The following is a 24450-nucleotide window of genomic DNA, read 5'->3' as shown; positions in this document are numbered from 1 at the left end:
GTGGATTGCTTTTTGTGGACAGAAACTATCAGGGCAATTTTCCACATTATTGAGTAGATGCCAGCATTGTAGCAGTGCTAGAACAGCTTGGCTTGTGGCGTGGCCAGATCTGGAGCACAAGACTTCAGTACTACAGCCAGGATGTTGTCAGGGACCATGGCTGTTGCTGTATCGGGTACCTTCAGTCATTTCTTGATATTAGGTGGAGTGAATTGAATTGGCTGAAGACTGGCATCTATGATACTGGGGACCTCAGGAGGAGGCCAATATGAATTATCCAATCAGCACTTCTGGCTGAAGATGGTTGAAAAGTTTTGGCCTTGTCTTTTGCACTGACTTGCTGGGCTCCCCCATCAGGGAGGATGGGATTGTTTGTGGAGCCTCCTCCTCCAGTTACTTGTTTAATTGTCCACCACCATTCACAATGAATGAAAGTTGTTATAAATACATAGAGAAGCATAATGAGCAAAGCATATGACTGTATAGAACCGTTTCAAACACTGCATGCCAAGAATCTTAACATAAGAATCTTAAATACTACTCAATTGTTCCTTTCAGGGATGAGCCTGTCATAAAGGTCTTGAAGTACTCTTATTTCAGTTGCAAAAGTTCTACTTTGAACTGTTTTGGGAAATATCCATAAAAATCACTTCTTTAGTTGGGTCTCAAAGCCTCTGGAGACAACAGTGTCACCTAATCTACTTCAAAGTACAGTTCACTGCTGTGAAGAGGTATTAAGGTTTATTACAATAATGATGTTTGTCATGTCTTTCTGTTTTCTTTCAGGTCAAATATCATCCATCACCTTTACTATACATAGCACCCATCATCTGTGGCTCAGTAGTAGACCCACAACCCAGGTGAGAGGGCTAAGTCCCACACAAAATCTACACTGACATTCCAATGCAGTATTGAGGAAGCACTGCACCAGAGGCGTTGTCTTTCAGATGAAATGTTAAAACAAAAGGTGAACGTAAAAGATCCCATGGCACTATTATAAAGAGGAACAGGAAAGATCTCCCTGGTGTCCTGGACAATATTTATCCCTGAACCAACGTCAGTAAAACAGATTATCTGATCATTATCACATTGCTGTTTGTGGGACCGTGCTGTGCGCAAAATGGCTGCCATGTTTATATTACATTATTGACTACACTTCAAAAGCTGTAAAGTGCTTTGGACTGTGTTGAAGTTATAAAAGGCGCAATATAAATGCAAATTATATATTTCTCTGGCTTTATTATACCCACATTATTTTAACTTGATCATCTGCTCTACAATACTGATAACCAAAGTGAACCAGTTCTAAACTATAAAATACTAAAATGAGACTGAGCTCATGCAGTATCAATTCAGACAAAATAGAAGTCATCGGGGATTAATTTCCATAACTGTAATAGAAACATTGAGATATTATCATAAATTAAGCTTACAGATTATCTGGTCATTTACTTAATTACTGTTTGCGGGTCCTTTCTGTGCGTAAATTGGCTAGAAATATAGGGACAGGAGTAGGCCATTTAGCCCCTTGTGTCTGCTCCACAATGAGATCATGCCTGACCTGTTAACTAACTCCATATAGCTGCCATTGCACCACATCCATTGATACCTTTGATTAACAAAAATCTATCAACTGCAGATTTAAAATTTACAATTAGAGTCATATACAGCACAGGAGGCCATTCAGCCCATCGAATCCATGCCAGCTCTCCAAAGAGCAAACCAGTCAGTCCCACTACCCCGCTCAATCCCCGTAGTCTTGCAAGTTTATTTCCGTCAAAGCCCAACCAATTTCCTTTTGAAATCATTGATTGTTTCGGCTTCCACCACCCTCATGGGCAATGAGTTCCTGGTCATTACCACCCACTGCATAAAAAGTGTTCTTCCTCACATTCCCCCTGCATCTCTTGTCCCTGTGTCCCCCAGTCCTTGTACCATCAGTTAATGACAACATTTTTTCCTTGTCTAACTTATCGAAGAATGTCAAAATCTTGTACACTTCTATCAAATCTCCCCTTCTGGGATCTTGACTCTTTTTTTCTCCCCTGGTCTAGTCTCTTCCCACATTCATCCATGACTCTTCTGATACCCTATGTCATTTCAACAATTTTCAGTTTCTTGGCCCTAACTGCCTCCTCTTCACTATGGACGTCCAATCTCTCTAGACCTCCATCCCCCAAGAGGACGGTCTGAGGGTTCTCTATTTATTCCCTGAACATAGGCCCAACCAGTCTATAGCCAACCAGGTTATAGCGGGGCAATTAGAAAATCTCAATGTAATCAGGCAGAGTCAACATGGTTTTATGAAAGGGAAATCATGTTTGACTAATTTATTGGAGTTTTTTGACAAAGTAACAAACAGCCTGGATAAAGGGGAACCTGTGGATGTGGTGCACTTGGATTTCCAGAAGGCATCTGACAAGATTACTAAGCAAAATAAGAGCTCATGGTGTAGGGGGTGACATATTAGCCAACCAGTCCTTTTGTCCATGCTAACAGGAAGCAAAGAGTAGGGACAAATGGACCTTTTTTGGGTTGGCAAGCTGTAACTAGTGGAGTGCCACAGGGATCAGTGCTGCGGCCTCAACTATTTACAATTTCTATCAATGATTTGGATGAAAGGACCGAACGTATGGTTGCAAAATTTGCTGATGACACAAAGATAGGTAGGAAAGTAAGTTGTGTAGATGACATAAAGAATCGTCTGCAAAGGGATAAAGTGAGTGAGCAAAAATTTGGCAAATGGAGTATAATATGGGAAAATGTGAACTTATCTACTTTGGCAGGAAGAATAGTAAAGCAGCATATTATTTAAATAGAGAGAGATTACAGAACTCTGAGGTACAGAAGGATCTGGGTGTCCTGGTACATAAATCGCAAAAGGTTGGTATGCAGATACAGCAAATGATTAGGATGGCAAATGGAATGTTGCAGTTTATTGCAAGGGGAATGGAATATAAAAGTAGGGATGTTTTGCTAAAGTTGTATAGGGTATTATTGAGACCACATCTGGAGTAGTGTGTACAGTTTTGGTTTCCTTATTTGAGAAAGGATATAAATGCATTCGAAGCAGTGCAGAGAAGGTTCACTCGACTGAACCTAGGATGCAGGGATTATCTTATGAGGAAAGGTTGGACAGGTGGGGTCTGTATCCATTGGAGTTTAGAAGAATGAGAGGTGATCGTATTTTTTTTTTAATAAGAGATACAGCACTGAAACAGGCCCTTCGGCTCACCGAGTCTGTGCCGACCATCAACCACCCATTTATACTAATCCTACATTAAACCCATATTCCTACCACATTCCCACAATTCCCCTACCACCTACCTATACTAGGGGCAATTTATAATGGCCAATTTACCTACCAACCTGCAAGTCTTTTGGCTGTGGGAGGAAACTGGAGCACCCGGCGAAAACCCACGCGGTCACAGGGAGAACTTGCAAACTCCGCACAGGCAGTACCCAGAATCGAACCCGGGTCGCTGGAGCTGTGAGGCTGCGGTGCTAACCACTGCGCCGCCCAAAGATCGTGGAGGGGACTCAACAGCTTGGATGTTGAGGGGATGTTTCCCCTTGTGTGAGAGACTAGAACTAGGAGACACAGTTTAAGAATAAGGGGTCACCCATTTATGACGGAGATCAATGAGGAGAAATGTTTTTTCTCTCAGAGGGTTGTCAGTCTTTGGAACTCTCTTCCACAGAGTGCAATGGAGACAGGTTCATTGAGTATTTTTAAGGCAGAGGTAGATAAATTCTTGACTAACAAGGGAGTCAAAGGGTATCGGGGGTAAGCGGCAAAGTGAAGTTGAGTCCACAATCAGGTCAGCCATGATCTTATTAAATGGCGGAGCAGGCACCAAGGGGCCAAATGGCCTACTCCTGCTCCTAATTCAGATGTTTGTATGACGTGATCTGCTTCCTTTAATAGCCTGAAAATTTCTTTCAAATCACTCTTTATTCTCCTAAATTCCAGGGAATACAACCAGAGTTTCTGTAATCTCTCCTTGTAATTTAACCCTTGGAGTCCAGGTATCATTCTGGTAAATCAATACTGCTCTCCCTCCAAGATCAATATATCCTTTCTAAGCAGAATGGCTCAAAGTACTCCGGGTTTGGTCAAACCAGGGCTTTGTACTGCTGTAGCCTAACTTCTACCCTCTTGTATTCGAGTCTGCTAGATATAAAGGCCAGCATTCCTTTAGCCTTTTTGATTATATTCTTTATCTGTTCATGACATATCAACGATCTAGGTACATGGATCCCAGGTCTCTTTGGACTTCCACTGTTTCTAGTTTCTCATCACCTAGAAAGTACTCTGTTTTGTCCTTTTTAAGTCAAAAATGGACAACCTCACATTTGCCAACATTGAAATCCATATGTCATAGCTTTGCCCATATATTAATATCTCTTTGTAATTTTATGTATCCATCGACACTGCTTCAAATACTGCCCATCTTGTGTCATCGGCAAGCTTTGTTAGGTAGCCTTCGATCCCATCATCTAAGTCATTAATAAGTATTGTGAATACTTGTGGTCCCCACACAGATCTTTGCGGGACATCGCTAGTCACATCCTGCTAATTAGAGAACCTGCCCATATCCCTACTCTGTCTCTTGTCACCCAGTCAATTTCCTAACCAGGTCAATAATTTGCCTTCAATTTTCTGAACTTCAATTTTAGCTAACAGTCTCTTATGAGGGACTTTATCAAATGGCTGTGGAAGTCCATATAAATAACACCCATTAGCACTGGCCACTACTTCAGTCACTTCTTCAAACAATTCCCTCAGGTTCGTCAAATCTAAAAAGGTACATTTTCTCCCACCTTGGTAATATCTTGAATACTAAGCTGAGGAGTGATTTAACAAAAGTGGACCGGAAACAGCTACTTGAAGATAAATCAGTATCAGAACAGTGGGAGGCATTCAAAGGGGAGATTCAAGGAGTTCACAGTAAACATGTTCCCACAAAGAAAAAGGGTGGGACGGTCAAAGCTAGAGCTCCACGGATGTCAAGAAGCTTACAGGGTAAGATAAGGCAGAAAAGGAAAGCTTATGCCCGACACAGAAAACTCAGTGCTACAGAAAGCCGAGGGTATAGAAAGTGGAGGGGTGAAATCAAAAAGGAAATTAGGAAAGCAAAGAGAGGGCATGAAAAAATATTGGCAAGCAAAATCAAGGTGAACCCAAAGATGTTTACCAATACATTATGAGCAAGAGGATAACTAAGGAAAGAGTAGGGCCCATAAAAGTCCAGAAAGGGAACCTACGTGTAAGGGCGAAAGATGCTGGTATTGTTCCTAATGAATGCTTTACGTCTGTCTTCACAAAAGAAGGGGACAATGCAGATATTGTAGTTAAGGAATTGGGGTGTGAAGTATTGGATGTGATCAACATAGGGAGAGAGGTTGTATTAATGGGATTAGCATCCTTGAAAGTTGATAAATCACCAGGGCCAGATGAAATGTACTCCAGGCTGTTAAAAGAAGCGAGAGAGGAAATGGCAGAAGGTCTGACCATCATTTTCCAGTCCTCACTGGATACAGGTGTGGTGCTGGAGAATTGCAGGACTGCTAACATTGTACCTCTGTTTAAAAAGGGAGCGAGGGACAGACTGAATAATTACAGGCCAGTCAGTCTAACCTCAGTAGTGGGCAAATTATTGGAATATATTCTGAGAGACAGGATAAACTGTTAGATAGGCACAGATTAATCAAGGATAGTCAGCATGGATTTGTTGAGAAGATCTTGTCTGACCAACTTGATCAAATTACTTGAAGAAGTGACAAGGAATATAGATGAGGGTAGTGCAGTTGATGTGGTCTACATGGACTTTAGCAAAGCTTTTGACAAGGTCCCACATGGCAAACTAGTTAAAAGAATAAAATCCCATGGGATCCAGGGAAATGCAGCAAGGTGGGTACAAAATTTCAAATTTTCTTCCAAATGAGGCCGTAATGGTGGAGATCAGAAGTAAAAAAAAAAGGGGCAGCTACACTACTAGGAGTGTACTATCTCTTCTCTCTTTGGCCTCCTTGTCTCAAGAGACAATGGGTAAGCGCCTGGAGGTGGTCAGTGGTTTGTGGAGCAGTGCCTGGAGTGGCTATAAAGGCCAATTCCAGAGTGACAGACTCTTCCACAGGTGCTGCAGAAAAAATTGTTTGTCGGGGCTGTTACACAGTTGGCTCTCCCCTTGCACTTCTATCTTTTTTCCTGCCAACTGCTAAGTCTCTTCGACTCGCCGCACTTTAGCCCCGCCTTTATGGCTGCCCGCCAGCTCTGGCGATCGCTGGCAACTGACTCCCACAACTTGTGATCAATGTCACAGGACTTCACGTCGCGTTTGCAGATGTCTTTAAAGCGGAGACATGGATGGCCGGTGGGTCTGATACCAGTGGCGAGCTCGCTGTACAATGTGTCTTTGGGGATCCTGCCATCTTCTAGGAGTGTACTATAGAACCCCAAAAAGTGAGAGGGTGGGAGAAGAACAAATATGTAGGCAAATTTCTGACTGCAAAAACAATAGGGCAATAATAGTTGGGGACTTCAACTACCCCAATATCAACTGGGATACAAACAGTGTGAAGGGCACAGAGAGGACAAAATTCTTGAACTGCATTCAAGAGAACTTTTTTTAGCTGGCATGTAACAAGCCCTACGAGAGGGGCACAATTCTAGATTTAGTCTTCAGTAATGATTCTGGGCAAGTGGAGGAAGTAACAGTGGGTGACCATTTTGGAGATAGCAATCAAAATACAGTAAGTTTTAGCATAAACATGGAAAAGGACAAAGATAAAACAGGAGTAAACGTTCTAAATTGGGGGAAGGCAAATTTTAAGAAACAGAGAGGTGACCTGGCGAAAGTGGACTGGATACAGCTACTTGAAGGAATATCAGTGGCAAACCAGTGGGAGGCAATCAAAATCGAGATACTACAGGCACAGTGTAGGCATGTCCCCACAAAGACAAAGGGTGGTACTGCCAAATCTAGAGCCCCCTGGTTATCTAGAAGCTTACAGGGCAAGTTAAAGCAGAAAAAGAAAGCTTATGATGATCACAAAAATCTTAATATTTTAGAAAGCCTAGAGGAGTATAGAAAGTGCGGGGTGAAGTAAAAACGGAAATTAGAAAAGCAAAGAGAGGACGTGAAAAATTATTGGCAGGTAAAATCAAGGAAAACCCGAAGATGTTTCATCAATACATTAAGAGCAAGAGGATAACTAAGGAAAGGTTAGGGCCTAACAGAGATGTACAAGGGAACTTATGCATGGATGCAGAAGATGCGGGCAGGGTTCTTAATGATTTTTTTTTTGTCTCTGTTTTCACAAAGGAGGGGGCTGATGTAGACATTGTAGTTAAAGAGGAGGAGTGTGAAATATTGGATACAATAAGCATAATGAGAAAAGAGGTTCCAGAGGATCTGACATCCTTGAAAGTGGATAAATCGCCAGGGCCAGATGGATTGCAGCCCAGGTTGTTAAAGGAAGCCAGGGAGGAAATAGCGGATGCGCTAAGGATCATCTTCAAATCCTCACTAGATACAGGACTACCAGACAATCCGTTGACTACTACCCTTTGTTTCCTTTGAGACAATTGGTTGGTGTCTGGAATTCACTGCCAGGAACGACAGTGGAGGTAGAAACCCCTAATTCTTTTAAAAGGTTCTAGGACATGCACCTGAAGTGCTATAACTGGCAAGGCTATGGATCAGGTGCAGGAAGGTGGGATTACATTGGGCGGCTAGATTTTTTCAGCCAGCACAGACACGATGGGCTGAATGGCCTCCTTCTGTGCCATAATTTTTCTATGGTTCTAAAATTGACTCAGTGGCAGGAAACAAAGGGTAATCGTTGACAGGTGTTTTTGCAACTGGAGGGCTGTTTCCAGTGGTGTTCTGAAGGGCTCAGTACTGGGTCCCCTGCTTTTTGTGGTATATATTAACGATTTGGACGTAAATGTAGGGGGCATGATCAGGAAGTTTGCAGACGACATGAAGATTGGCCATGTGGTAGATAGTGAGGAGGATAGCTGTAGGCTGCAGGAATATATTGATGGTCTGGTCAGATGGGCAGAAACGTGGCAAATGGAATTCAACCTGGAGAAGTGTGAGTTGATGCATTTGGGGAGGTCAAACGAGGCAAATGAATGCACAATTAATGGGAAAATACTGAGAGGTGTAGAGGAAGTGAAGGATCTTGGAGTAAATGTCCACAGATCCCTGAAGGTAGCAGGACAGGTCAATAAGGCGAAGAAGGCAATGGAATCCTTTCCTTTATTAGCCAAGATACATAATATAAGAGCAGGAAGATTATGCTGGAACTGTATAAATCATTGGTTAGGCCACAACTTGAGTACTGTCTGAAGTTCTGGGCACCTCATTACAGAAAGGATGTAATTGCATTAGAGAGGGTACAGAGGACATTTACGAGGATGTTGCCAGGACTGGAAAATGCAGCCATGAGGAAAGATTGGATCGGCTGGGTTTGTTCTCCTTGGAACGGAGAAGGCTAAGAGGAGATCTGACTGAAATGCACAAAATTTTGAGAGGCCTGGATAGAGTGGAGGTGAAGGGCCAATTTACCTTAGCAGAGAGGTCAGTGACTAGGGGGCGTAGATTTAAAGTGATTGGTAGAAAGATTAGAGGGGAAATGAGGAAAAGTTTTTTCACCCAGAGGGTGGTGGGGGTCTGGAACTCACTGCCTGAAAGGGTAGTAGAGGCAGAAATCTTCAACTCATTCAAAAGAAGTCTGGATATGCACCTCAAGTGCTGTAATCGGCAGGGCTACAGACCAAATGCTGGAAGTGGATTTAGAATGGGTGGCTCGTTTTTCAGCTGGCACAGACAAGATGGGCCCAAGTGACCTCTTTTTGTGCTGTAAACCTTCTATGATTCTATATCGCCTGCTTTCACCTCCACCTCAATCCAGTTGCTTTTGAAACCCTCATCCACGCCTTTGGCATTTCCAGACTTGATTATTCCAATGCTCTCCTGCCTAGCCTCCCATCCTCCACCTTCCATAAACTTCAGATCATCCAAAACTCTGCTGCCCATATCCTATCCCATACATCCATCACCCTATCCTCCCTAACCAACTATGGCTCCCAATAACCAAAAGACTCAAATTTTAAATTCTGATCCTCAGGTTTACATCACTTCATGGCCAACAACACAATTCTTCTCCTACCAGAATTCTCCATTCCTGATTTTGGCTTCTTGTGTATACCCTTTCCTCCCTTTTTTAGCTCTCTGTGAAGCATATTAGGACATAAATTATATATTAAAATGCAACAAAGATGTTGTTAATTCATTGTGTTCACCTCCACTATCTTATTTGGAAATCAATTCTATGTGCTGGTCACTGTGTGGTGAAGACTTCATCAGTCCCAAATCTGCCTTTTTCAAATCTGACCTACACTTACAGTTCTGTTTGAAATAATTTTCATTTACCATATGCTTACTTCATTTACCTCTATATTGTCACCTTAGCTTTCTCCTTCAAAGATGGAAAAGGGAAAACCAAGATGACTTTGTAGAAATAAAAACAGTTAGATTAGATTTTTTTTAGATTAGAGATACAGCACTGAAACAGGCCCTTCGGCCCACCGAGTCTGTGCCGAACATCAGCCACCCATTTATACTAATCCTACACTAATCCCATATTCCTACCAAACATCCCCACCTGTTCCTATATTTCCCTACCACCTACCTATACTAGTGACAATTTATAATGGCCAATTTACCTATCAACCTGCAAGTCTTTTGGCTTGTGGGAGGAAACCGGAGCACCCGGAGAAAACCCACGCAGACACAGGGAGAACTTGCAAACTCCACACAGGCAGTACCCAGAATCGAACCCGGGTCCCTGGAGCTGTGAGGCTGCGGTGCTAACCACTGCGCCACTGTGCCGCAGTTAGATGTAGAATGCACTGCCTGAGGGTGTGGTAGAGGCAGAGTCAATCGAGGCCTTCAAAAGAGAACTGGATAATTATCTGAAGAGAGAATTTTTTAAGGCTATGGGGAAAAGGCAGTGGAGTGGGACTGGGTTAGTTGTTCTTGCCTGTGTAGCAGATCAACTGCTGAATGGAGGTGAGGGAAGGTATAAAATATATCTGATTAGAGACTATGTACGTGATCAACCCCTGATTGGGGATGAGAGCTAGTTTAAAATAATATTTAAATAGAGTCTGTATATCAGATCAATAGCTGACTGCAAGTCAAATCAAATACTAATACCAAAATAGAGACTATGGAACAAATTTATAAACGGCTGCGGAAGCGGGGCCAGAGGCGGACAAGCCCGCAATTTCCCGCCATCATTGTGGTTTACTGGCACGTTCTGGCCTCTGACCATTTTCAAACATTGCTGTTTGGGGTGGTTGGGGGGTGTGGGGGATTGGTATTGGGGCTTAATTGGCTACCACCACTTGTAGGCAGGTAGCTATCACCAACCCCCCACACCCTCAGGCAGTGCATTCTACATCCTAACCACTCGCAGTGTAAAAATAGTTTTGCCTCACATCGCCATTGCTTCTTTTGTCAATCATCTTAAATCTGCGTCCTCTGTTTCTCGACCTTTCCACCAATGGGAACAGTTTCTCTCCTTCTACTCTGTCCAGACCCCTCATGATTTTGAACACCTCTATCAATCTCTTCCTTTCTCCAAGGGGAACAGCCCCAGCTTCTCCAACCTATCCACATAACTGAACTCCCTCATCCCTGGAATTTTTTCCACACCCTCTCGAATGCCTTAACATCCTTCCAAAAGTGTGGTGCCCAGAACTGGACACAATTTTCCAGTTGAGGCCAAACCAGTGTTTTATACATAACTTCCTTGCTGCTGTACTCTATGCCCCTATTTATAAAGCCCAGGATCCTTATGAACCACTTTCTCAACCTGCCCTGCAACCCTCAATGATTTGTGCACATATACCCCCAGGTCCCTCTGTTCCTGCGCCTCCTTTAGAATTATACCCTATAATTTATATTGCCGCTCCTAGTTCTTTTTACCAAAATGAATCACTGCATTCATCTCTGCACTAAATTTCATCTGCCACTTGTCCACCCATTCTGCCAGCCTGTCTATGTCCTCCTAAAGTTGATCACAATTCACTAGACTCCCGAGTTTCGTGACATCTGCAAATTTTGAAATTGTGCTCTCCACACCCGAGACTAGGTCATTAATATATTAATAAAAGCAGGGGTCCCAACAAGAATTCCTGTTGAACTGCCTACTTCCAGTCTGAAAAACAACCTCTGCCAATTAGATGCCACCAAACTATAACTGTGCTCAACCCCAGTCAGGGGCTGACCCAGAGCAGAATCTCTGTAGAGATATTAAAATAGGAGCAGGAGTAGGCCATTCGGCCCTTCGAGCCTGCTCCGCCATTCATTACGATCATGGCTGATCATCCAACTCAGTAACCTGTTCCTGCTTTCGCCCCAAACCCTTTGATCCCTTTAGACCCTCCAGCTATATCTAACAACGTTAATATATTGATCCCCAATCAGGGGTTGGTCTGGTGCAGGGTCTCTGTTCACACAGTTACATGAATTCACTGCTCACCTCCAGTTTATGATTGATCTGGAAGACGGTCTGCGCCTTATGGCACAGCTGTGCGAAGCAGGAGCTGAGCGCCGTCATCTTCTGGCGGCCCTCGTACGTGATTTCGGACTGATCAGGGTCGATCTCCCCCAGCAGTAGGTCCACATCCACGAAGGCCTTGTCAAACTCCTTCTCCAGCACCTCCAGCCAGCGGAACATGGAGGGACCCGCGGCTGCCGTTGCCGAGGACGGCGCCGGGCCCCCAGCCGAGGAGGCCATACTCAGCGCTGGGACGGGTGTGCAATGTGGGGAGAAGGAAGGGAAGGGACGGATGACGGTTGATCCCTGCAGCCCGCAGCCTGCCCCGGGCTGCTTCCTCAAACCGGCACCGCCTCCAGTTCCGGTTGTCAAGGAGCCGGCGCTCGATTGCTCCCGCCTGCCACAACTGTACAGGCCGAACGGAGCGGGGAACGATCGAGCGGTTACCATAGAGAGTGGGCGGGGCTAGCGCTGCGTCAGAAACCCCGCCCACAGCTCACTCACTGCTCAGTCACAATCTGGTGTCACAACAACGACTTGTATTTAAGTAGCGCCTTTAACGTAATAAAGCGTCCCAAGAACGCTTCATAGGAGCATTATAAAGCGAAGTATGGCAGAGGCACATTAGGTCAGATGACTAAAAGCATAGTCAAAGAGGTAGGTTTTAATGAGTGTCTTAAAGGAGGAAAACGAGGCAGAAAGACAGAGAGGTTTAGGGTGGAAATTCCCGAGCTTAGCTCCTAGGCAGCTGAAGGCATAGCAACCAATGGTGGAGTGATTAAAATCAGGGATGCTCAAGAGGCCAGAATTAGAGGAGTGCTGATATCGAGGAGGGTCATGGGGCTGGAGGTGATTACAAAAGTAGGGAGGAGCCAGGCCATCGAGGGATTTGAAAACAACAATGAGAATTTTAAAATTGAAGTGTTGCTTAATTGGGAGTTAGTGTAAGTCAGCAAACACAGAGATGATGGTGATTGGGGCTTGATGCAAGTAAGGACAAAGGCAGAAGAGTTTTGGATAGCCTCATGTTTATGGAGGGTAGACTGTGGGAGGCGGTCCAGGAGTGTGTTGGAATAGTCAAGTCACAAAGGCATGAATGAGGTTATCATCAGATCAGCTGATGTTATAGAGGTTGAAATAGGTGGTCTTTGTGATTGAGTGAATATGTGGTTGGAAGCTCATCTCGGGGTCAAATATGATACCAATTTTGCTGTCAGATAGTTGCCAGGACAAGGGGTGGAATTGGTATCTAGGGAATGGAGTTTGGAGTGGGGAGCAAAGACAATGGCTTCAGTCTTTCCAATCTTTATTTGGAGGGAATTTCTGCTAATCCAGTACTAGATTTCACATAAGCAGGCTGATAATTTAGCAACAGTGGATAATGTTCACAAGTTCACACAAAAACACGTGATTCTTTGAGGTGTGTCTGCAATGTGGCTTTATTTGATAACATATTTCACTCCTGGGTTATAGGGGAAGGCAGGTTCTTGAACTAAGGGCTATTAAGCCATGGGGCTATTGAGGGAGGGATCTGAACATTATTTAAAAGGAAACAGGATCATTGTTGAAAAGGAGGACTATTGAAGGATCTGCCATGATTTTATTAAATGGCTGAGCAAGCTCGATGGGCCGAATGTTCTACTGCTGCCCTATTTCTTAAGATCTTATGACTCAGATTCCAAGCGAGGGCACCAGCATAGTGGATTGAATAGCCTCCTTCTGTGCTGTAATTTCGATCATCCTGCAAAATCTTTCCTTCATGTCGTCCAAGTCCAGGGAATGGTTAAAATGTTGGTGCTGTGCTGAATTTAGGTTGAAGTGGCCCATATACCGAGCCCACTGCCCTTTGTGCAAGCTATTGATTTAATGCAGATTAGTCTGTGCTGGACAGTTTTGACATGTGAAATCCAAGTCCCGATTGGATCTGATTAATGCTCCCAGTTCAGATTTGTCACCTTCACACAGATTCTGAGTCTAAAGCAGAGTGCAAAAAGATAGGGAAATCGATCAATATTCATGTCATCTACAATATAGCTTTAATTTAATTAATATTTAATTTTAAAATAGGAAATGTATATGTGATGTAAGGCATGATTTTGAGCTAGTTAATTAATAGCATTGTGAATGCTTTTTATTGAAGCATTTCTCTCTCAATGGCTTCACATAACTGGACATTGCTTCCTATGATCTAGAGAGACAATTTTTTCAGCAATCTTCCCTTGGCGAGGGTGAGTGACCTCGTCATTAACAATTACCCTACTTGCAGAATCCTGTTTACTGGATGAATTATGTGTTTTGCATAAAATTAGCAGATACTCACCTTGGAATAAAGTATATTAAACTCAAACAAGCCTAAAGTAACTCATATTTATTTACAAATAAAACAGAAATTTGATGCACAAAGCTGCAGCAAATAGTAAAAGGCAAAAACATAAAAATGTACATGTAACCAGAAAGCCCATAATTATAATAAAATAAACATTTATTCTTTGAGTATTTCTCAGAAATAAATTAGGCCCACATTTGGCCACCAGATGGCATTAATCCCTGTTTGGTTTTATGTGACTGGACCACAAAATCACAGAATTGTTGCAGTGTAGAAGGAGGCCATTCAGCCCGTCGTGTCCACACCAGCTCTCCGAAAGAGCAATTCACTCATTTCCATTCCCCTGCCTTTTCCTCATAACCCTGCGCATTCTTCCTTTTCATATAACAGTCTAATTCCCTTTTGAATGCTTCAATTGAACCGAAAAGTTTTGGGATAGAGAATAGAAGACTGACTGACATGATGTTGAATCCTAAACAAATTACGATGTATATAATATAATCTTTATTGAGAGTTTATTTGTGAAAATAATGAACCAAGTTAAATATTGAACAGGTTGGGCCTATACTCCTTGGAGTTTAGAAGAATGAGAGGTGATCTGATTGAAACATATAAGATTCTGACCGGGCTTGACAGGGTAGATGCTGAGAAGATGTTTCCCATCATGGGGAAATCTAGAATTAGGGGGCACCGTTTCAAAATAAGGGGTCTCCCCTTTAAGATGGAAATTAGGAGGAATTTCTTCTCTCAGAGGGTCGTTAATCTTTGGAATTCTCTTCCCCAGAGAACAGTGGAGGCTGAGTCATTGAATATTCAGGGCAGATTTTTGATGAACAAGGGAATCAAGGGTTATGGGGGTGGGGTGGGGGCAGTGGGAAAGTGGAGTTAAGGCCACAATCAGATCAGCCATGATCTTATTGAATGGTGGTGTAGGCTCAAGGGGCTGAATGGCCTCCTCCTGCTCCTATTTCTTATTTTCTTATACATTCTTCTCCCTACCCCCACACATATGAGAAGACTACCATGCAGTACAACTGAAATTTATGTAAGTAGTTTGTTTCCAATAGTATGTTACATGATTCTATTCCTTTCACGTAGACATCTTCAAAGACTGAATCAAACACACTTAAGTACCATTATTCTCGAGTATTCAGTTCATCAGTTCAGGAAGCCCTTCTTGTTTCATTTGAGAGATGAAGTGCTCCAATCTATATGTGCAATTATGGATTTATTTTATTACTTCCACAATTATAATTCATTGTTGAATGAACTGACTGGTCGCCAAGAGTTTGCTGGGACTTCCAAACAGGACTACGGAGTTTTCTGCGACCTTTCGGCTACTTAATTCAACGTTCACATTGAGAAAATTGATAATTGTACAAGCAACATTTTTATTTTAAATCTAGGTAATATCCATACATAAACAAGCACTGCATAAGGAACAAACACTTTATTTTTCTAAGCCTCCTGTTTCGCTGTGTATTTTCTTGCTTTTTTCCAGTCCTTTCCAAAGCTATTTTCTTCGGTCGTACGAAGCCAATGTCCAGAAACTGATACGAGTTTGAAAAGAAATGTAGAAATTATTGCAATGCCAGGCCGAGGAGAAGCCTTATCACAACGCCTCCTTCCTGCTTGTTGGAAATCACAAGGACGAAATGCTGATTTAATCACTTATTCGACATGTCCATTTGGTAACTGTCTGACCATTAGTGTTCTTTTGTGTACAGACAGGAAGCTCAGTTTGATGAACTGAGACTGAGCGCCTAAGACAAAGACAGGGATTAAAATCAGTAGATTATATTGCTGGGCAGTTATGCTTTATTATATTTTACACGAGGGGAGGTAAGTCAATCGTTGCCTGTACGTAAAATAATTTAATTTGGGGTTTAGCTTCCTTTGGCTCTTTTGAGAAAAATACTTAGTTAGGGGGCACCCGGATTTGAACCGGGGACCTCTTGATCTGCAGTCAAATGCTCTGCCACTGAGCTATACCCCCTTCCAGATGACAATGCTTGGAAAAGGCTCCTAGTCCATAAAATGACTGCTCTAACTTGCATTGCATTGTGTTCAGGGAGCTGTGTTCCAGCGAGGGTCGAGAGTGAGCGCATCTTCGTACCTGGCGGATAGACGGCGGTCGCCCTGCGCTGGCAGCTGCAGATCTCTAATGTAGGGAGTTTTCAGACTGTCTGCAACATTGTGCAAAAGGTTTTGCGCCAGTCAACGGTGCCTTGAAAACCTGCCAAAGTGAAACATATTTTTTTAATTAATCAGTTTTGTACTTAGACAATTGTTAAAAATAAACCAGATTTGATTGGCGCTTTCATTTGCCACCTTCAGGCAACATTGATAAAATTGCTGGAACCACTCAGCAGGTCAGATGCTGCCAGACCTGCTGAGTGGTTCCAGCATTTCTTGTTTTTGTTTCAGATTTCCAGCATCCGCAGTATTTTGCTTTTATTGATAAAATTGCCCTTGACCTGTCATTATTTGTATGACTCACTCTTGACTGGAGAAAACAAAGATACTACGGTGTGATTTTTGCACAGTCCCTTCAATCTAAAATTGAATTTAAAATGCCTATGGAACGAATCTGCAGCAGATACGGAACTATAGTAGAGCTGATCTCAATTCTTGGCTAACTGCACTTCAGGTAACATTAGCACAGAATTGGGATGTATTTACTCCAGTGTCGCGCCTCTTCTTGATTGCCTATTCGGTTGACTCATCAATCAAAATCAATTTAGCAATAGTAGCCCCCTTTTAAAGGGACACAAACAATAACCTCAAATTATAATTTTAAAGAAACAAATGAAGATCTGCTAGTTCTGAAGAAGAGTCACTGACCTGAAATGTTAACTTTGCTTCTCTCTCCACAGATGCTGCCAGACCTGCTGAGTATTTCCAACATTTCTTGTTTTTATATCAAGTTACAACGTTATTTTCTGTTCCAATGCGCACTCCAGTTCCTCCAGTGCCCATCGGTTAGGAAAGGCCTCAAGCAGACAGACACCGCATTCTCCTTCTCCATGACCACCCAGACGTACAAATTACTGTGGAAGAGAGGCAGGCAGAGTGAACAACCTCACTGACAACGCACTGTATGGAGCTATTGAAGGGCATATTGACCGGGCACAGAAGCAGACCTACAAGAAGGCCTTCCGACTTATCACCCGCACTGCACCAGGTAATCAAAGATCAGGGCCAGGATTTTATGAGCCCCGATGGCGGGACCGGATGTTGACATCCACAATTCTGTATGTAAATGAACGGTGCGGCGACGTACTCAGGAGACACGTGCCATCATGCGGCGGGATCGGCCTTTCATTGGTGGAACCTGTCGTCACTGGCTCAAGCACCATGAGTGCCATAGCTATAAAGCATTGTGTTTCAAACCTCAAGAAGTAGCAGCCTTCATGGTATGTAAGTGTCTTCAGAGTTACCAAAATTAAATCTTTTACTTATTTGTAACTGCTCTTTCCTTCCTTAATTTTTCAAGCACAGCATCAACTCCCCATCATTTTTTTTCACTGCAGCAAAAGAAAAGAAAATGTCAGGCAGCAGGCAGCATCCCGCCCCACAGTTCAGTGAGTGATGCCTCATTGCAGGTTCTCCTCCAGGCCGTCAGGGAAAGGCGGGAGGTCCTCTTCCCTGCAGACGGAGTCAGAAGACTCTCCTGCCTGACCAAGGAGACCTGGATGGAGGTAGCAGAGAAGGTCTCCAACCATGGGGTGATGCAACGAACCGTGGGATGATGCAGCGAACCTGGGTGCAGTGTCACAAGCATATAACCTGCTCAGATTGGCGAGGGTAAGTGGTCTTGGCAAAACTGTTCCATTGTTTTTCTCCCTGGTTCCGTCTCTCTAAGACAGAGGGCCGACAAGGCATGCAGTGGAATGCATGAGCAGCCTTAGTGCCATACACTTACTGATTGTGTGCAAAGTTGACAATCAGCATTGTTGATGTGCTTGGATGTGTTGTGCGAAAGCCAGTCCTGAATGAGTGATGTTGATGCATGTTTTCAATGGTTGTGATTCATCTTTTGAAATGTCATTAAATCTGCACTGTCTCCTGCAGGATAAATGCACCAACACGCGAGCAGGCAAAGACAAGTGGAGGTGTCCTAGACAGGGTGCTGATACCAGCTGAGGAGGAGGCAGCAGAAATAGCGGGAGAGGGGGGAGGCAGGAAAATCGCAGATGGTGAGGCAAGATCCTCAAGGCATATGGATGAAGTGTCCTCTTCAGTCTTGCAGCCATATGTGCACACCAAAGGGAAGTGTTCAGCTGAAGCTTAATGTGCCTCATTTTGTGTCTCCACTGCAGGTGCCTGTACTCTAGTCTGAACCTGCAAGGCCCAAGACTCCACCTCTGGGGAAAAAGATGAAGCCAATGCCCCAGAGGGTGCACCATCACCTGCCTCTTCTTCCACCTCCACTAACGCAGACACACCCACACAATCCGCAGGGGGGTTTTAGATTAGAATCTGGGTCACAATCTGGTGTGCACGACACAGACACGTCCCAGCAGCTGAGGGAGCATATGCCAGCCGATACCCCTGACAATCAGAGGACTGCTTGCGACCAGGCCTCTGATCAGCCCCACGCTCATGATGATCCTCTGTTTGTTGCTACGAGAAGTCTGCTGGATGTGCAGCAAAGCCAGGTGGAAAATATGTCAGAGATACCTGAGGTCAAACGTGGCTTTGCACATGCCATGGAGGAGTCCATGCTAGCCATGACATCTGGCATGTTCCAGGCATATGAGCGTATGGCTTCTTCAGTTGAGAGTTTGGCAAGCTCCATGGCAAGTCTGGTTGAGCACTCGAGCCATATACGCTCTGACCTGCACTCCAAAGCTGTAGCCACGGGCTTCATGCAGCAGAGTCTAGGCAAGAGGTGGGAGGGGTGGAGGGACGAGGAACCTGGACCTCCCTCCAGGTGCTCCTTCCCCTCAAGGAGACAGGCAGGTGCCATTGTGCACCTAGATGGAGGACAAGGGCATGCCAGCTGCCCCGGGGCCTTCCTCTCAGGACACCTCCAGGGTAAACAGCATCTGGTCCTCCCCACCCCCCCACCGACATTGACCCCCTTACCTCCAGCAGGCGAGCACATGGGTGATACTCACGCACCAGTGCTGCAGACCCCCAGTAGGAAGGATCCATCAAGGCCCCGTTCTTCCAGAAGACGCCCGTCATGGTCATCCACAGTAATGGGGTAGTGCACTGAGCAGACTGCCTCCACGTCAGCTGCTAATGTCGGGGTAGCACCTAGATGTAGTGGGAGAAAAGGGAAAATGAAACAGTTTTGAGCGCTAAGGTGGCATAGGTGCTGTAAATATTGTGCATATATTGCAGAAGTTAAAATACATCTTTATTTACTTTAATATTTGATGCATTCTCGTAAATAATTTGCTTTGTTTCAGATGAAAAGGAAAATGTTCATTGGAGGCCTGTGACAGAAATGCATTGATGCTTGCAAAACATTTCTGAAAGTGTCCAGGGTCCACTTATCATTGCTATTTGAGCCTTCACTTTTCAATAATGGATGTTCGCCAATTGCAGATTTTTCACTTTCTTCATTACCAACATGCCTTACATTTGTGGCTCTGTGATCACACCCTTACTTTGCTTTTGTTGGTGTGGTTTCTGTTCCATCATAGCCCTGAGAAGATTTGATCTGCCAGTCACGTCAAAGTGCAGAAAAGTTGTAGCTTCCTATGTGAGCAAGTTAATGCCTTAATGCAAGACAATTTCAATGGAGACGCAGGTCTCTTAATGAAGTTGATAGCATACAGGCTGACAGGTACATCTCCATTGCAGGTTCATGTGCTGTTGTCAGAAGAGCTCTTTTTGATTACAGCAATGAATAAGATCTCAGGCATATGTGAACATATTTGGAGAATCTCTTTTTCTTTCCTCCCAACCTTCCTTTATGAAGTGCCTTAATGTTGGCTGAAATGTGCAAATATGAGGTTTTCCCTGATGTCCCTTGCATGTCTCTCCATGGCCATTATGTCTATAATGGCATCGTTGGCATTGTTGTGCTCCTCCTCGCTATCGTCATATTCATCCTCATCTGAGGAGGACTGGGGTTCCTCCTATTCCTCCGCCTGCAGAATATTGCCCTGTCTAATTGCAAGGTTGTGTAAGGCACAGCTGACAACGAATGTCCGTGACACCCTCTGTGGCGTGTACTGAAGAACCCTTCCAGACAGGTCAAGGCAGCGACGTGCATATTCAACATGCCAGTGGTGTGTTTGATGATGTCCCTGGTGAATGCATGAGTAGCATTGTATCTCTCTTCAGCTGTGCTTTGGGGATGTCGCACTGGTGTCATCAATCATGTGCAAAGGGGGTAACCCATGTCACCCAGGATCCAGGTTCCGAAGAAGGGTCACTGACCCGAAACGTTAACTCTGCTTCTCTTTTCACAGATGCTGCCAGACCTGCTGAGTGGTTCCAGCATTTCTTGTTTTTATTTCGCCCAGGATCCAGCTGTCCACTTCGGCTCTTCCTCAAAAACTCCTGGCAGCTGTGAGTTCCTCAAAATCTATGTGTTGTGACAGCTTCCTGGGAAACATGCACAAACATCATTATTCTTCTCCTGTGGCCACAAACTAGTTGTATGTTCAAAGAGTGGAAGCCTTTGTGATTCACAAATGCAGCAGGCTGGTCCCACGGAGCTCTAATGCCACAAGTGTTGTCGATCACCCCATGCACTTTAGAGAACCCAGCAATGGAATCGAAGGCCACAGATCTTGCTGCCTGGCTGGTCTCATCTACAGTTAAGTAGATGAAATCGTTTGCATGTTGAAATAGGGCATTGGTCACCTCTTTGATGCACCTATGGGGCAAAAACTGTGATGTGCCACATATGTCGCCCATTGATCCCTGGAAGGCCCCGCTAGCAAAACAATTGAGCCTAGCAGTCAGCTTGAGGGCAACTGGCATGGGATTCACACCAAACCCAAGCAGTTGCAGGTCATGTCACAGGATCCTACAAATATCCATGACCATTCATGTGACATCCTTTGGTGTCTCAGGCATTGCCTCTCTGACATGCGAAGGTAATTTGTCCTTGCCCTGAGGATGCAATGACATGCCAGCGCCCATCTTCAATAATGCCGTTCCCGGATGTTATCATTGGGAGCTTCCTCACCTTCTTGTTCTGCCTGTTGCTGGTGTTCAGAAATCATGCATTGAGGGAAAAGAGTCCTCCTTTAGTCACTCCCTCTGCTCTTCTTCCCATGGTACTAGACAAATTGGGTGTATGAGACTCCTGTCACTGCAGCTTTTCAAAAAATGAAATAAGCAGAGCATTCCAATTCAGTCCACTGTTGCCAGTCAGCTGAACCATCAAGGCAATTAACAGTTTGCTTTTATGTGCCTTAGAATTGCAGCCAAGTTGAAAACACACACACTATCATTTGTCTCCTCCCACTCCTTGAATGGCCACGCGGTTTGCATTATCCTTGAAGAGAATGGTGCATGTACAATTCAGGGCAAGTCTCCCCACCTTCCAACCTGCATCCATCACAATTGACCCACCCAATGTAACCTTAACCCTTCCCTCTGTTACCATTGAACCTCCCCCTCCATTACCTCGGACAGTGTCACAATCAATTGATTCATCCCAACCTTCCCCCCATTCCTACTCCCACTACCATTGACATGCCAACTCTGACCCCTGATCCTCCTCACATTCATAGAGTCATACAGCACTGAAACAGGCTCTTCGAGTCTGTGCCAACCAACAACCACCCATTGATACTAATCCTACATTAATCCCATATTCCCTATCACATCCCACCATTCTCCTACCACCTACCTACACTAGGGGAAATTTACAATGGCCAATTTACCTATCAATCTGCAAGTCTTTGGCAGGAAACCAGAGCACCCGGCAGAAACCCACATGGTCACAGCGAGAACTTGCAAAGTCCGCACAGGCAGTACCCAGAACCAAACCCAGGTCACTGGAGCTGGGAGCTGTGAGGCTGCGGTGCTAACCACTGCGCCACTGTGCCGCCTTACTATTCACCATACTATTATTGCCGAGTCCCGTTCCCTTCCACATGAAGCTGTCAAATACCCAACCATAAGTCTTGACCTTCCCCCCGACAGAATCCATTTGCCCCCATTGACTGTGATCATTTCCTCTGCCAACCAGTACCCTGGATTTTCCCCACAGGTCCCCAATGTTAACAGCACTCATCCCTCCCTTTAGGCCCCTCATGACCATCTATTGACTGTAAAACTCCTCCTGTAAAACCCTGCTCCTCCATGTACACACCCCCATGCCTTCACCGCCATCCCCTGAGAAAAATCACCCTTTCGGGTGCCAAGCCTAGAACCAAACATCCATTACAATACTGGCATTTGTTATAATGATGAGTTCAAGAAAGAAAAACACTGACCTCAGACTCAGCTGCACAAAGCCAACTGTTGCACGCCACGTTGAAACAAATGTGAACCAGGTGGCACGGGAATAGCCTCGCCATTCACTTAATCTGGTGGGAAGGACTTAATTGGAACTAAGTGTAGGGTTATGAGTATTAGCGGCATGTTTTTTGTATTCATTCATGGGATGTGTGCATCGCTGGCTAGGCCAGCATTTATTGGCCTTTCTTAATTGCCCTTGAGAAGGTGGTGGTGAGCTGCCTTCTTGAACCGCTGCAGTCCATATGGGGTAAATACACCCACAGTGCTGTTAGGAAGGGAGTTCCAGGATTTTGACCCAGCAGCGGTGAAGGAACAGCGATATAGTTCCAAGTCAGGATGGTGTATGGCTTGGAGGGGAACTTGCAGGTGGTGGTGTTCCCAGGCATCAGCTGCCCTTGTCCTTCTAGGTGGTAGAGGTCGCGGGTTTGGAAGGTGCTGTTTAAGGAGCCTTGGTGCATTGCTGCAGTGCATCTTGTAGATGGTACACAGTGCTGCCACTGTCCGTCGGTGGTGGAGAGAGTGAATGTTTGTAAATGGGGTGCCAATCAAGCGGGCTGCTTCGTCCTGGATGATATCGAGCTTCTTGAGTGTTGTTGGAGCTGCACCCATCCAGGCATCTGGAGAGTATTCCATCAACTTCTGACTTGTGCCTTGTAGCTGGTGGACAGGCTTTGGGGAGTCAGGAGGTGAGTTGCTCGCTGCAGCATTCCTAGCCTCTGACCTGCTCTTGTAGCCATGGTAATTATGTGGCTACTCCAGTTCAGTTTCTGGTCAGTGGTAAGCCCCTGAATGTTGATAGTCGAGGATTCAGCGATCATAATGCCATTGAATGTCAAGGGGAGATGATTAGATTCTCTCTTGTTGGAGCTGGTCATTGCCTGACATTTGTGTGGCTCGAATGTTACTTGCCACTTATCAGCCCAAGCCTGGATATTGTCCAGGACTTGCTGCATTTCTACACGAACTGTGACAGTATCTGAGGAGTCGCGAATGGTGCTGAACATTGTGCAATCGTCAGCGAACATCCCCACTTCTGACTTTTTGATTGAAGGAGGATCATTGATGAAGCAGCTGAAGATGGTTGGGCCTAGGATACTACCCTGAGGAACTCCTGTAGTGATGTCCTGCAGCTGAGATGATTGACCTCCAACAACCACAACCATCTTCTTTTGCAATTCGCCACCATGCGGGTGAGCCCCGGAAGGCTGCAAACATGCCCTCGGCTTAATTTCGATTTTTTTAAAAATCCCACCATCAGGAATCTGAAAAAACACATCCCGCCTAATTAAATCACCCTGCACGCCACACATTCCACTCTTGCATGGCCCATAAAATTCCACCCCAGGGGTGTGGGACTGAAGTGCAGCTTAAACTTGAGGAATACTTTCTTCAGATAATGGAATGTAGGCTGCAACCTTTCGCACTATGTGTATATTTGAAACACGGACTCATCAGGCCACAAAAGTTACTGGCAGTCTGAGAGTCTATGAAATGACTGAAAAATCCATTTGACAGGACAGCTTTTTATAACTCTCTCTAGCCCAGATCTCGAAAGGAACAGGGGAGGTTTCCTGTGTTGAAAGCCCTCCACTGGGGCTGTCTGCCGGATGGAAAGATGGAAAAATGTATTAAAGCATTTTGCTTCCAAATGATGCTGTAATTATAGTGTAAATGCTGCCTGAATCCAGAGTTAAGGCCCAACCTAACACCAGAGTGAAACTGAAGGAAGAATTGTCACATTGCTTTGCTTGTAGCAGCATAGGAACAGGAGAGGGCCATTCAGCCCCTTGAGCCTGTCCTGCCATTCAATGAGTATAGTTGATCTTTATGCTAACGCCATTTAACTGCCTTCGCTCCATTTCCTTTAAACGCTTGGCTACCAAAAATCTATCTCTCTCAGATTTAAAATTATTAATTAAGCTAGCAACTAGTGCTTATTGTCTGAGAGAGTTCCTCACTTCTACCACCCTTTGCATGAAGAAGTGTTTTCTAACATCTCCCCTGAATTGGCCTGGCTTTGATTTTAAGGTCATGTATCCTTGCCCTAGAGTTCCCCACCAGCAGGAAAAGTTTCTCTCTATCTATCCTATCAATTCCTTTCAATA

General features: G+C 44.5%; 1 protein-coding gene and 1 non-coding gene across 2 annotated transcripts in view; both read right to left on the bottom strand.

Annotated features, from left to right (window-relative positions):
- gopc (golgi-associated PDZ and coiled-coil motif containing) overlaps nucleotides 1-11991 on the bottom strand; it is a 43198-nt gene extending 31207 nt beyond the window's left edge. The window contains exon 1 of the mRNA XM_068025514.1: nucleotides 11563-11991. Within this exon, the coding sequence (XP_067881615.1) occupies nucleotides 11563-11820 (258 nt within the window). The 5' untranslated portion in view covers nucleotides 11821-11991. The remainder of the gene's footprint in view (nucleotides 1-11562) is intronic.
- Nucleotides 11992-15830: 3839 nt separating this feature from the next.
- Nucleotides 15831-15902, bottom strand: trnac-gca (transfer RNA cysteine (anticodon GCA)). The gene has a single exon. It is a non-coding gene; the product is annotated as a tRNA-Cys (tRNA).
- Nucleotides 15903-24450: the final 8548 nt, after the last annotated feature.

This window comes from Heterodontus francisci, chromosome 3 (genome assembly GCF_036365525.1).
Source record: "Heterodontus francisci isolate sHetFra1 chromosome 3, sHetFra1.hap1, whole genome shotgun sequence".
NCBI classification, from domain to species: Eukaryota; Metazoa; Chordata; class Chondrichthyes; order Heterodontiformes; family Heterodontidae; genus Heterodontus; species Heterodontus francisci.
Note: the sequence above shows the minus strand (reverse complement) of the source record. Positions and strands in the feature narration are given on the sequence as shown.